The 12005-nt window shown below is 33.7% G+C and overlaps 1 protein-coding gene across 9 annotated transcripts in view; it reads left to right on the forward strand.

The window, feature by feature from the left end:
* METTL25 (methyltransferase like 25) overlaps positions 1-12005 on the forward strand; it is a 120864-nt gene that overhangs the window by 23119 nt on the left and 85740 nt on the right. For all 9 annotated transcript variants that reach the window (XR_016022407.1, XM_088801011.1, XM_088801012.1 and 6 more), the window contains 2 exons: positions 5546-6145; positions 8783-8930. Coding sequence is in view for 8 of the 9 variants with exons in the window: in XM_088801011.1 (XP_088657137.1) it covers positions 5546-6145; positions 8783-8930 (748 nt within the window). In the remaining variant the exon portion in view is untranslated. The remainder of the gene's footprint in view (positions 1-5545; positions 6146-8782; positions 8931-12005) is intronic.

Below are 12005 nucleotides of genomic sequence, written 5' to 3' on the forward strand. Positions count from 1 at the left end.
TCCCTTATCGGAGGCGCTGTTTGCAAAAATCTTCTCCCATTCAGTTGGTTGCCTCTTTATTTTGTCGATGGTTTCTTTTGCTGAGCAGAAGCTTTTAAGTTTCATATAGTCCCATTCGTTTATTTTAGCTTTTACTTCCCTTGCCTTTGGAGTCAAATTCATGAAATGCTCTTTGAACCCAAGGTCCATAAGTACTTTTACTTTTAAAATACAGACTTAATAAATATAGATTTCATGGGGATAGATGGAAACCCTGAAATACTTAACTTTACTAGAGACCATAAGGAGCTAGAGAGAGAAGGTAAAAAATATATATATATATGAATGTGTCATATATATGTTAAAAAACATATATATATATATATATATATATATATATATATATATATATATATATATATATATATATATATATGGGGTTTTTTGCCTCGACCATATTGCTCCCTGCACATCAAAAACCTTAGCCTCTCTCATTCATATTACAATCCAAAAATATTTTCATTCATTCATACTGGCATGCATTCATTTAACAAATATTTCTTTAGCTCCTACCATGCGTCAGGCACTGTTAAAAATACTGCAGATAGGGTAGTGATCAACAAAAAATATCATTGCCCTTATGGCATTTATATTCTACTGAGGAGAGATAGATGATAACATGGTTATAAGTATATTTTATTGTATATGTTGATACACTTTAAAGAGAAGAAAATAAAAGGAAAGGAATGGGAGTCCTAATTCAGGGATGGGAGATTAAAGTTTTTGACTAGGAAGGGAGGAGCAAGTAAAACTTCATTGTAAAGGTAGCATTTGAGTTCAGACCCCCTTCAGGAGGTAAGAGAGTTACCCATTCCAATATGTGGACAAAAAAAGAAAAACCTTTTTAGATAGAGAGAAGAATACATTCAATGACTCTAAAGTGGGAATATGCCTGGGGTGTTCTTGAAAGAGCAGGGAAGCCAGAATTAACTAACTCCAGTGGAGAGAGTGAGGGCAGAGTAGTAGCAGCTGAGGTTGGGGTGGTAGAAGGCAGGTGATGAAGCTGCAATATCTTCGAGGCCATTGGGATGGTTTGCGCGTTTATCCTGAATGGGGTGGGAAGCCATTAGAGCCCCTGGGTCATTCTGGCTGCTTTGCTGAGCAACGTTGTGAAACAAACATTTCCACTCCTCGCCATAGTCTTTGTAGATATTCAGCCTGGTTCTTTTCAGAAATTAGCTCCTACCTGAGCATTCGCTTCTAGAATTGAGGCAATAACCCACTAGGAAGTTACAAAGAAAGTTAGTAGCAGGAGATAATATTAGAGAGGTGATGAGACATTTTGCTAAGAGGAGTAGTATGATCAGACTTTGTTTTGCCCTCTTGAGAATAGACTCAAGCGAGGAAAGGTGGGAGCCGGAGACCATTGAGGAAGCTATTGGAGTAAGCCTCGGTTAGGGTGCAGTTGGTGTGAAGTACCCGTGGTAAGATTATGGATTTGCGCACACTTACATGGAGAGTATGAGAGGAAGAAAGGAGTCCTGGTCTCCACCTGAAAGTGTGGAGATATCATTAACTGTGATGGAGAAGATTAGGGGAGGGACAGGTTTTACAGAGCATATCAAAAACTTAATTTTGAACGTGTTAAATTTGAGATGCTTATTAGACATTTAAGTGGAAATGTAGGTAGATTGTTGGATATACGATATGAAGTTCTTGGGAGACCTCTATACTGGGTTATAAATTTGAAACTCAGTCTAGAATGGTAATTAGAGCGCCAGGTCAATCCACAAACTATAACTCTTCTATCTAAAATATAGTACCATACTAATACTATTAAGAAATGTAACCACTATGTGTAACAATGTTTCTGTGAGAAAGTCTCCTGAACAGATTTACGAAACTAGGAAGATACCTCCCAACAGGCATTTGCCTAGAGCAGGGGTGTCCAAACTTTTTTCAACAGTTTTCACCAAGGGCCATATGCAGTAAAATATACAAACAGCCGGGCCACTCACTCGAGGTGAAGTACATATTGCCTCACCTGGTTTATTTAAGTAAACTAAATATATTTTTGGAATTTACTGCGGGCCAATTAACAATGGATCGCGGGCCGCAGTTTGGACACCCCTGGCCTAGAGACTCCTCTATTTTCAAACCTGTAAGATGATCCAGGATCCAGGAAAACACTATTGTGAGTAAAGGGTAGGAGATCAGGATGGTGAAAATTTTGCAATTCAGACCAGATAGTTTGAAGGCAACAAGTTGTACAGTTTATATAAGTTTTAATTGCACAGTTTTTCAATCCATTGCTAACACTACATATATTCCTGTAAGGACAGTTTGAAGGGGAAGAAAAGTCAAGTTGGGTCACTAAAGATGTAAGTGGAAGTCAGCTGACAGATTTTCTAGGAAAAGTTACTCATTACTGAAAAGGTGTTTAGATATTATATTGTGAAGACAGGATTCTTAGAGTTTCTGCAGCCATCTGAGAACCAGAGAAGTTACAAATGAGATGGCCAAAAGGTTGTTATGTTGTCAAGCCTCTGAACCGTCCAGCCACTCTACTGACAAATTCCTAAAGTGAGGTGAATTTTCTTCATTGATCAAAACTTGATGCTCTGTAACTTGCCGCCAGAATTTTCCTGATTCACGACTGTAATTCTCATTAACAAATCTGGGAACAAACTCAATTACCTCTTGGTGAAGAAACTTCTGAATTGGTGGGAACAAATATGCTGGTGTTTACAAGCAGCCCAGTGGTTGCTAGCATTAAGCTTGTCATCAGCATTGGTGACTGTTTTATGTGTAGCAGGAAAGAAAAGCTTAGCTTTCTCTGGAAATTCAGATATGGGGGGATTGATTAACAAAGCTTCTACTGTGTGGCCCTTGTGTTCATGAGTATATGTGGTGTTTTCAGTTAGATTGTAGTTCCTTAAAATCAAGTATATAATGCTTCTGTGTTGTCACAATAGCTAGCCCAGAGATTAACATTAAAAACAAAGGGTATAGGGAATTATTTGCAAAGCTAGTCACTTATTTAGAGGACATTATTTAATCAAGTCTTACCTGTGAACTACTCCAATTGCAAGACACTGAAATTTCTGAGGATTTAATGATATTCATTACTTCAAATATAAGAAAGTTTCCTCATGTGGCTCATACTTATTTCAGTGTTTAATTGATTTTAGGAATTAAAGATAGATATAATAAGATTAGATAATGATTTCTTATGAGGGTATTTCTGTAATTGTCCATTTATTTCTTTCGAAAAAACATGACAATGCAATAATAATCCTGGCAATTTTTTTCTCATCATTTTTGTCTTTATTAAAGTATGATTTACATGTTCATCAATTCTAGGTATACAGTTTGATGAGTTTGGTAATTGTATGTAGCTGTGTAACCACCACCATGGTAGAAAATATTTCTATCACCATAAATAAGTTTCCTCATGCAATTTTACAAGATATTTTCTCTTCCATTCTCAAGGAACTACTGAGTTGCTTATAGTTTTGACTGTTCTAGAATATCATATAAATGGAATAAAATAGTATATACTTTTGTAGTTGTCTTCCTTCCTTTAGCACATAGCTTTTGAGAGTCATCAAGGCTGTGGTGTGTATTTACTCCTTGTTCCTCTTTCTTGCTGGGTAGTATCCATAGTATGGTTATACCACAATTTGTTTTTCCATTTACCAATTGATGGACATTTGAGTTGTTTTTAGGCTGCTGTGAATATTCACATACAGGATTTTGGACATATTTTCATTTCTCATGGGTAACTAGCCCAGAGTGGGATTTGCAGGTCATATAGTAAGTGTATGTTCTACCTTTATGGCAGGGGTGTCCAAACTGCTGCCCGCGGGCCAACTGTGGCCTGCAATCCATTTTTAATTGGCCCGCAGCAAATTCCAAAAACATATTTAGTTTACTTAAATAAACCAAGTGAGGCAATATGTACTTCACCTCGAGTGAGTGGCCCGCCTGTTTGTGTATTTTACCGCATATGGCCCTTGGTGAAAAACGTTGAAAAAAGTTTGGACACCCCTGCTTTATGGTAAACTGCAATGTGTTCCAAAGTATCTGTGCCATTTTACATTTGTATGTATCTCATTATGATTTCAGTTTGCATTTCCCTGACTAGTGATGTTGGGCATCTTTTTTTATTGGCCATTTGTATCTTATTTTGTGAAGTGTGTGTTCAAATATTTTGCCCCCTTTTTAATTGGTTGCTTGTGTTATTATTGATTTGTAACAGTTCTTTATATATTCTAGATACAAACTATTTTGTCAGATGAATGATCTGCAAATATAGTATTTCTTTTCCTTTTTAACTATGTATTTTGAATAGCAAAAGTTTTAATTTTAATGAAGTCCGCTTTTTCAATTATTTATTTTATAATTTATGTTTTTTTCTGTCCTACGTAAGAAATCTTTGCCTCTTCCAATGTCACAAAGATTTTCCCATATTTTCGTCCTGAAGTTAGTGGTTTTTACTATTACATTGATCTGTGATACACTGTAAATTAATTTTGTATTTGGCATGTGACGGGCAAAGTTTTCTTTTCTTTTTCTTTTTTTTGCCCCCTACAGACATCCAATTATATCAGCTCTATTTTTTGAAAAGACTATCTTCTCCATTGAATTACCTTAGCCATTCTGTCAAAACTCAGTTAACTATACAAGTGTCAGTCTATTTCTGAACTCTATTTTCATCATTGATTTATATGTCTGTTTTTATACCAGCACTATACGGTTTTGATTAGTGTAGTTTTATATTGAGTCCAAATCCATGTAAATCTTCCAACCTTATTCTTTTACAAAATCGTTTTGGTTATTCTAGGTACTTTGCCTTTCTGTATGAATTGTAATATCTGCTTGTCCATTTCTGTAAAAAAAAAACCACAACAACCATGCTGGGATTTGGATTAGGATTGCGTTGAATGTGTATGTCAGTTTGGGAGAGTTGCCATCTTATTATTGAGTCTGCTAATTCATGAACGTGGTATGTCTTTATTGAGATCTTTTAAACTTTTTCTATGCAATGTTTTATACTTTTCAGTTTGTAGGGTTCTTGCACAACCTTTGTTATATTTATTCCTAGATATTCTAGTCTTATACTATCTTAACTCAGTTGGTTTTAAATTTTATTTTCTAGTTGTTCTTTGCTACTATATTGTATATAGTCTGACTGTTCATTATTAATTTCTAATGATACTGTATCCTAACACATTGCTAAATTCACTTACTTGTTCTGTTAGGTTTTCTTGTATATTCCTCAGAACTTTCTGCAGACACAATCATGTCATCTGTGAAGAGAGTTTTATTTCCAATATTTATGTCTTTCACATCTTTTTCTTGACTTATTACACTGTCAAGAACCTCTTTTAAAAGGCTCAGTAAAAATGATGAGAGTGGTTGGTTTTTAATAGGAATCAAAAAATTAAAATAAAAAACAAACATTATACAACCATTTGTTTACTTGCTTTAAAAAAATATCAACAATGCTTTTAATTACCATCTGACTAAAATTCTTTAATTCATTCTGTTTTTCTTACTTCAGGTAATTGACCTGGGTTCTGGAAAAGGCTACCTAAGCTCCTTTTTGTCCTTGAAGTATGGCTTAAAAGTTTATGGAATCGATTCCTCTAATACCAATACTCATGGAGCTCAGGAGAGAAACAGGAAATTGAAGAAACATTGGAAAATATGTCATACTCAGTCAAAAACAGATGTCAATGGATTGGCATTCAAAATGGCGAAAGGAAAGAAAATGCAAGGTGAAATTCAGTATAAAGCAAATACTGAGGAAGTATGTAACAATAGTCCTGCAAGTCAAGAAATGATGTCTACCTCAGAGTTTTTGCCTGATTTTTCAGCCTCTGTAATTTCTAACATCAGAAAACAAATGGAAAACCTACATGTCTGTTCACATCGAGAAGAAAATTTGTGTTTTGCAAATGCCTTTTCTCTTATAGACCTTTTGCCTATTAATGCCATAGAACCTACTTCTTCCTCTCAAATGCCCAAGAGAAAAATGTCAGAAGCAAATAAAGAGAGAAGAAAAACAACATCAAAGTCAACTGAATCGAATATATATTCACCTTTAACATCGTTCATCACTGCTGATTCAGAACTACATGATATTATTAAAGATCTGGAGGTGATTTCACTTTTGAATTCCTTAATTTGATTTATAAAAATGTGCTAAGACATAGAATTAAATTTTAGCAGTTAGCTTACTTAACCTACGTATCTTATTTGATTACATTAACCTAAAAGACCAAGAAAATCAAATTATATTTTGGCTTTCATAATTTTTACAGTTATCAATATTTGACAAAAGTACAAAAATCTGACAGTCTAACAATTACAATTTTCCAGACTAGAGTGCCTTCCACTCATTTCAAGCCTCCTAAATCAGACAGAAGCAGTAGCGCAAAACTAGTAAGCTAAATTCTTACTGTGCAATTTAAGGATTGTTAAAATTCCAATCCAAAGAAACACTTACATTTTAATTTATGTTTGAAGTAAAGAGGTATCTAGGGCAGTATTATGTTTAATGTTAGCGCTGGTAATATGCAGTGTTTTTGAGCAAGAGTAGCTTCTGAGTATTCTTACGTAATTTAAACTTTCTAAATTACAAGTGTGTCAAGTTGTGTAAATTGAAAGACAGTATATCTTAAACAAAGGCAACATTGTATCTTAAAACAATATTGTAGTGGAGCTTCTAGAAATCACTGGGGTACCTCATTGCCTTAAAAAAACAAGGTAGCCTTTGACATTGTAATATTCTACTCTTGTTAAATTTTTCAGAAATTCTTCCCTAAAAATAATAAATAAACAAAAGTTACCAGAGTTCTTTATAATTTTAAATTCTTGTTTGGTAGCTGACCACTGTTTTATCATCTTGTCATTTTATAATGGGGAATTGTTTCCCTCTATATATTGGATTTCACGAGTTAAGGGAAACTGGTTAATCCTCATTAATTGTTTTTTCCTACATATGAAATCAATAATTAGATTATATTTTAACTTTTTTTAGGGTTAAACAACCCCAATTACTTTAACCTAACTTCAAAAAATAGAAATTTTGGTGTTTATTATCATATATTCATGTTTTTCAAAATCTTGTTAAAAGTATGATCAAAAGTATATGCAAACTCTTATAAGAATTTGTCTAATATAAGATATGTTGGAAGAATATTTCTTGGGTTCTGTAGTGAATTAGCAATTTAATAAACAGAACTAGCCAATGCATCCCATTCCCACCCCACCCCAGAACACACACATACAATACTTAAATGTTTTACTGTTGGGATAATATGGTGATTGCAAATATTTGTCTGCCACATACTAATATCAACTAATCTTATATGATGACTGCAGTAAAGAATGCGATTAAATGTTCTTATATCAACCTTAGGGAGAGCTAAGCTAAGCTTAAAGAGAGAGATTTATGCCTGTTTTGTTTTATCCTTAATTAGTAATAAACCCTTCCTCTCTGAATTCATTTTTTTAACACGTTGCGTACGGCGGGGTTTAAATCCCTCATAAAAATCCGCTCAGAAAAAACGAAGACTTTTGTGATCAGTACGCAACGTGTTAATAACTTTATAACATCTAAATAAAACCTATCTAAACTATCTAATCATTGAGACAAGCAAAATAATTGCACACCACACTCCAAAAGCTATGCATGGCAGATAATGGTGATTGAAGCAACTGAATGTCCTATCAGGTCAAAGTACTTACAGGTACAGTTATTTTCCTTAGACTTCAGTCCTGCTTTTTGTCTAGATTACATGAACTAAAATAACATTTTTAGGAAAATTAAATGAAATGCAACAACTGTATTTTTTCTGATGATAGTTATAAAAATATGCTGGACTCACAACTTAATACCTGTATTTTGAATTTAAAACATGATAAGAATAGAAAACATATATTGAATTTTATTGTGTGCCAGAGATTGTATTAAGTCTTTTACCAGTATTTATCAGTATTAACTTCTTTAAGTCTTGCAATAACTCATTGAGGTGAGGTTCTATTATTACCCTTATTTTACAGATGAGGAAATTAAGGCACTGAAGAGTTAAAACAAACTTGGTATATTGATCAAGATTCCATGAGTATATGCAGCTGTACCCATTCCGTATGTGTATACATTGAAATTAGGCTTTGGGTAATTAGAGGAAACATTTCATAGGGGAATTTTTAAATAAAATTCATATTATAAAGTTTAGAATAAAAATATTTATATTGAATTTAATATTGCAATATTTGATACGGTGAATGAACCAAGTAAACTTTTTTGGTCTTAGAGTAGAAATGTTAATTTAGCACCACATACTTGTTTTTTATGGCAATGTTTTATAAGTTTTAATTGGCAATTTGTGCAGAAATGAATAAACAGAAATGACTAGTAAGGTATAAATGTCTCTCAAATCACAACTTTGTCCTAGTAATGCATGCAACATTTGATTTGTTCAACCTTTACTTTGGCTAGTTGTTAAGCAAATGTTAGTTGTAAAAGAGAAAAGAGGAAATTCAAATGGATAAGTAACTAAAAACAGAAAAAGATCAACTCAAAAGTATGTCAGTTGTGATAAATGGTCACAGTCATTTTGCCTATGAAGGAAAAAATTATTTGTCATGAAAATAAAAAGCAATACCTTCTAGGTAGAGTTTGATCATTTAAAAAGCTCAACATATTCTAACCAACATTTAAAATCTTCACCTGAAATGTGTTTTTAGCCCTTTTTTTAATTACCAAAATTTATTTTTCTTATTTTTAAAGGATTGTTTGATGGTAGGTCTACATACTTGCGGTGATCTTGCTCCAAATACTCTGCGAATATTTACTTCCAAGTCTGAAATCAAGGGAGTTTGCAGTGTGGGTTGTTGCTACCACCTCTTATCTGAAGAGTTTGAAGACCCACATAAAGGTACAAAGCTCTCCATATCTCATAATTCTATTTATTTCAGCATAATGGCTGCTTCCTATTTCTCTTGTTTAATTGCTGACATTAGTGTTATTTTGAGTTAACATTTGAAATAATATCTGATATTCTTGCAATTTTAATGTTATAACAAATGAAATTTGAGGCACTGTCACCTTAGGTATTTTATTATAGTTTCTTTTGGTCATAAATGGTCTTTATGAATGCTGAAAAATGAAAACTGCAAATATTTGAAATTTTTAGGTGGTATGTTTTAGAGAACGCCTCTAAAAATACTGGTAAGACATACATTTACTAAGGTAGTAAAACTAAGTTATTTTGTCATGAATATAGAGTTGCGAGGTTTGCTTTCATTTCCAAGGCCTTTTCCATTTTGTAAGGAATATTGATACTTCTCAAAAAGAAATTCCTTACTGTATTTTGAAGAGTCGACATACTATGATTTTAAAAAGCTGCAAAATTGTGCGATTGCATTTCAGTAATGGTTCTCAGCCTGTGCTCCCTGAGCTGAGACAGGCAGTACCTGTGGAGCCAAGTACAGCGTACCCTGACAGGACTGCAGACACCCCACAACCCTTCATCCAGAGCACCTCTTGGAATTCCTGCTTGATCCATTTTATATGTTGTATCTCTCCATAAGATATGCTTTCAAAACCACCGGTTCAGGTGGTTATTTAGTCTATTAATATTAGCAATTCTCTTTTCTATTAGTTTAATAACGTCTTTATCAACATCCAGTGTCCCTTGCTAAGAATTTTTAGGTCAGGATGCTGTGCACATATGGATGGTATTGTTTGTTTGTTTTTCTCAGTTTTAAAATCTAGATGAATATGAAATTTTTATTATCTTTTATTTAGTCATGCATAAGCAGTAAAATTTATGATTGCATAATTCTACTGAAATTTGGCTGGGTGAAACAGAGGTCATCATTAGAACTGGAAAAAATTTTTATGAAAAAGAATTAATTGAATCTGATTTCTTTTATGACTTTTAAAAGTATATTTTAGGAAAGATGCACAAAAGTAAAATTGTGAATGTATAGAGATATACAGAGTGAGAGAAAGAAAGTAAATTGGCAAAAAGTTAACAATAGTTTAATTTAGATGGAGAATATATGTTTTTCTTGCCATTATTTCAACCTTTTCTCTGAGTACAAAAATTTTTAACATACAAATTGGGGGAAAATAGCGAACATAAAAATATATAATTTTAAATGTATACTAAGGTAAATACCCAAATATTTACACTATATTTTAATCTTTTTGTGCATCTTTTCTAAAAGAAATGGGAAAAAAAACCCTTAAATACAGTCACAGTTTTACAGCTTTGAAAGTATTAAATGTGTAGAGTTTTCCCAGACCAACAATAGCATGAGATTCTATGTAAGGGTGGTTTTGTACTTAGTTCAAGAGCTTCCTTTGCTGTAGGTTCAATGAAATGGGTTTTTTTTTTAAGTAATTGGCTCAATTAGGGGTAGGTTTAGGCTCTTAGTGTTTGTTTCAATTCAGAGGTACTGTCCTACCATGTAAGAGCTTTCATTTCAGCTGCCTGCTTCCTTCTTTCACTTTATCATCATGCTCGCAGAGATTCCCTCTCCTTCCAAAAGGCCTCGTCTCTTTAGGCAGTCCTTCTTAAGATTCCCATCGCTGGTCCTGCTGCTCCCTTGCAGCCATTGCACTGTATCATCAGGTCTCACACCTAATTTCAGTATTTCCTATCGTGGGTGGGATTCTGTCTTTTGAATAAGTGAGTAGGAATAGAAAAAATTTAAAATCGTTGCTGCATTGACAGCTGCACATCATACTGGTAGAAGATAATATGATTGAATTGAACGAACCTTTATTTACCTACTATTTTCAAGGCACTGTACTTGGCACTTTATTTATAATATAAGAGATGGGAGGAGCTCATAAAAAGTCAATACTTTGGGAAAGAAGTAAGAAACTCAAGTAGATGAAAAGCAGAGTTCAGTTCAGTTCAACATTCATTGAATGCCAACTACGGCCCCCACTGTGCTAAGCAGGGTGATATAAAAATGTCTGATACCTCATCTTCATTCTCTCAAGGGATATAAAAATAGGCCTTAATTCCAGAAACCAGGTAGTCCTTATTGGTAATTTAACATTTTTATTTGTAAACAAAATCATTTAGAATTGAAAGTTCAAATAATATAGAAATAATATAGAAATGTTTTTTAAATGAAAATGAAAAGTTCCCAGACCCATATTTTTGGTTTCTTGCGAATCTTTCCAGAAAATAAAATGTATGCACATACATACATGTATTCATTCTTAATACCGTGTCTCAAAAGATCAGTAGAAGTTAATCAGACAAACTAGAAGGAAAAGTATTGCAGGCAGAATAAAAGGCATGGGGTGATAAGTGTTCAAAATCACATTTCCTTCGCTTTGCCTGCCATAGTCACTGATTCTCGTTGAGTCTTCAGGGGAAAAGAGTTGAACAAAATAATTTGCACTTTCAAAATGAAAGCTTCTCAGTTAACAGAGTCTCAAGTATTGGTCTTGGATCCTGCCTGGGTGAAGGCAGTTTCACTATCTCTTCTCTAGAATGAAGGTTGCCTTTGTTCACTGAATTGATAGGACATTTTTGGCCCCAGGTTTTAGATAATAAAGTGTTGAAAAGGTTTGTTACAACAATGACTGCCAGCTACAAATTCTCATTTTTCTTCCTTGTAGGCAGATTCAATTCGTGGAAAGTCCTTCCTGTCAAAAATATCTTAACCAGTGACAATCATTGAGATTATCAGGCTTAAGGGGCAAAAGCTAATAGTAATATCTTAGTGGTACTTGCTTTCCTCGTACATACCTGAAATAAATAGAGTTGGGAGTTTTGCTTGTCAGGAAAGCAAAGAATAAGCAAGAAGACACAGGACTAAGTGATATGATGAAATAGGTGGAGATATAGGCAACATGAGTACCTTCAAAATATTTTGAAGGTCAAGAAAAGAGTTGGAAAGCCAAAAGATAGAAGAAAAATGTAGGAAAATGAGTCATAGGAATAATGAAATCAACCTTCGTTTTATGCTGGAGTTTTGCCTTG

This window comes from Rhinolophus sinicus, chromosome 1 (genome assembly GCF_057876585.1).
Source record: "Rhinolophus sinicus isolate RSI-liver-muscle chromosome 1, RSI-T2T, whole genome shotgun sequence".
Lineage (NCBI taxonomy): Eukaryota > Metazoa > Chordata > Mammalia > Chiroptera > Rhinolophidae > Rhinolophus > Rhinolophus sinicus.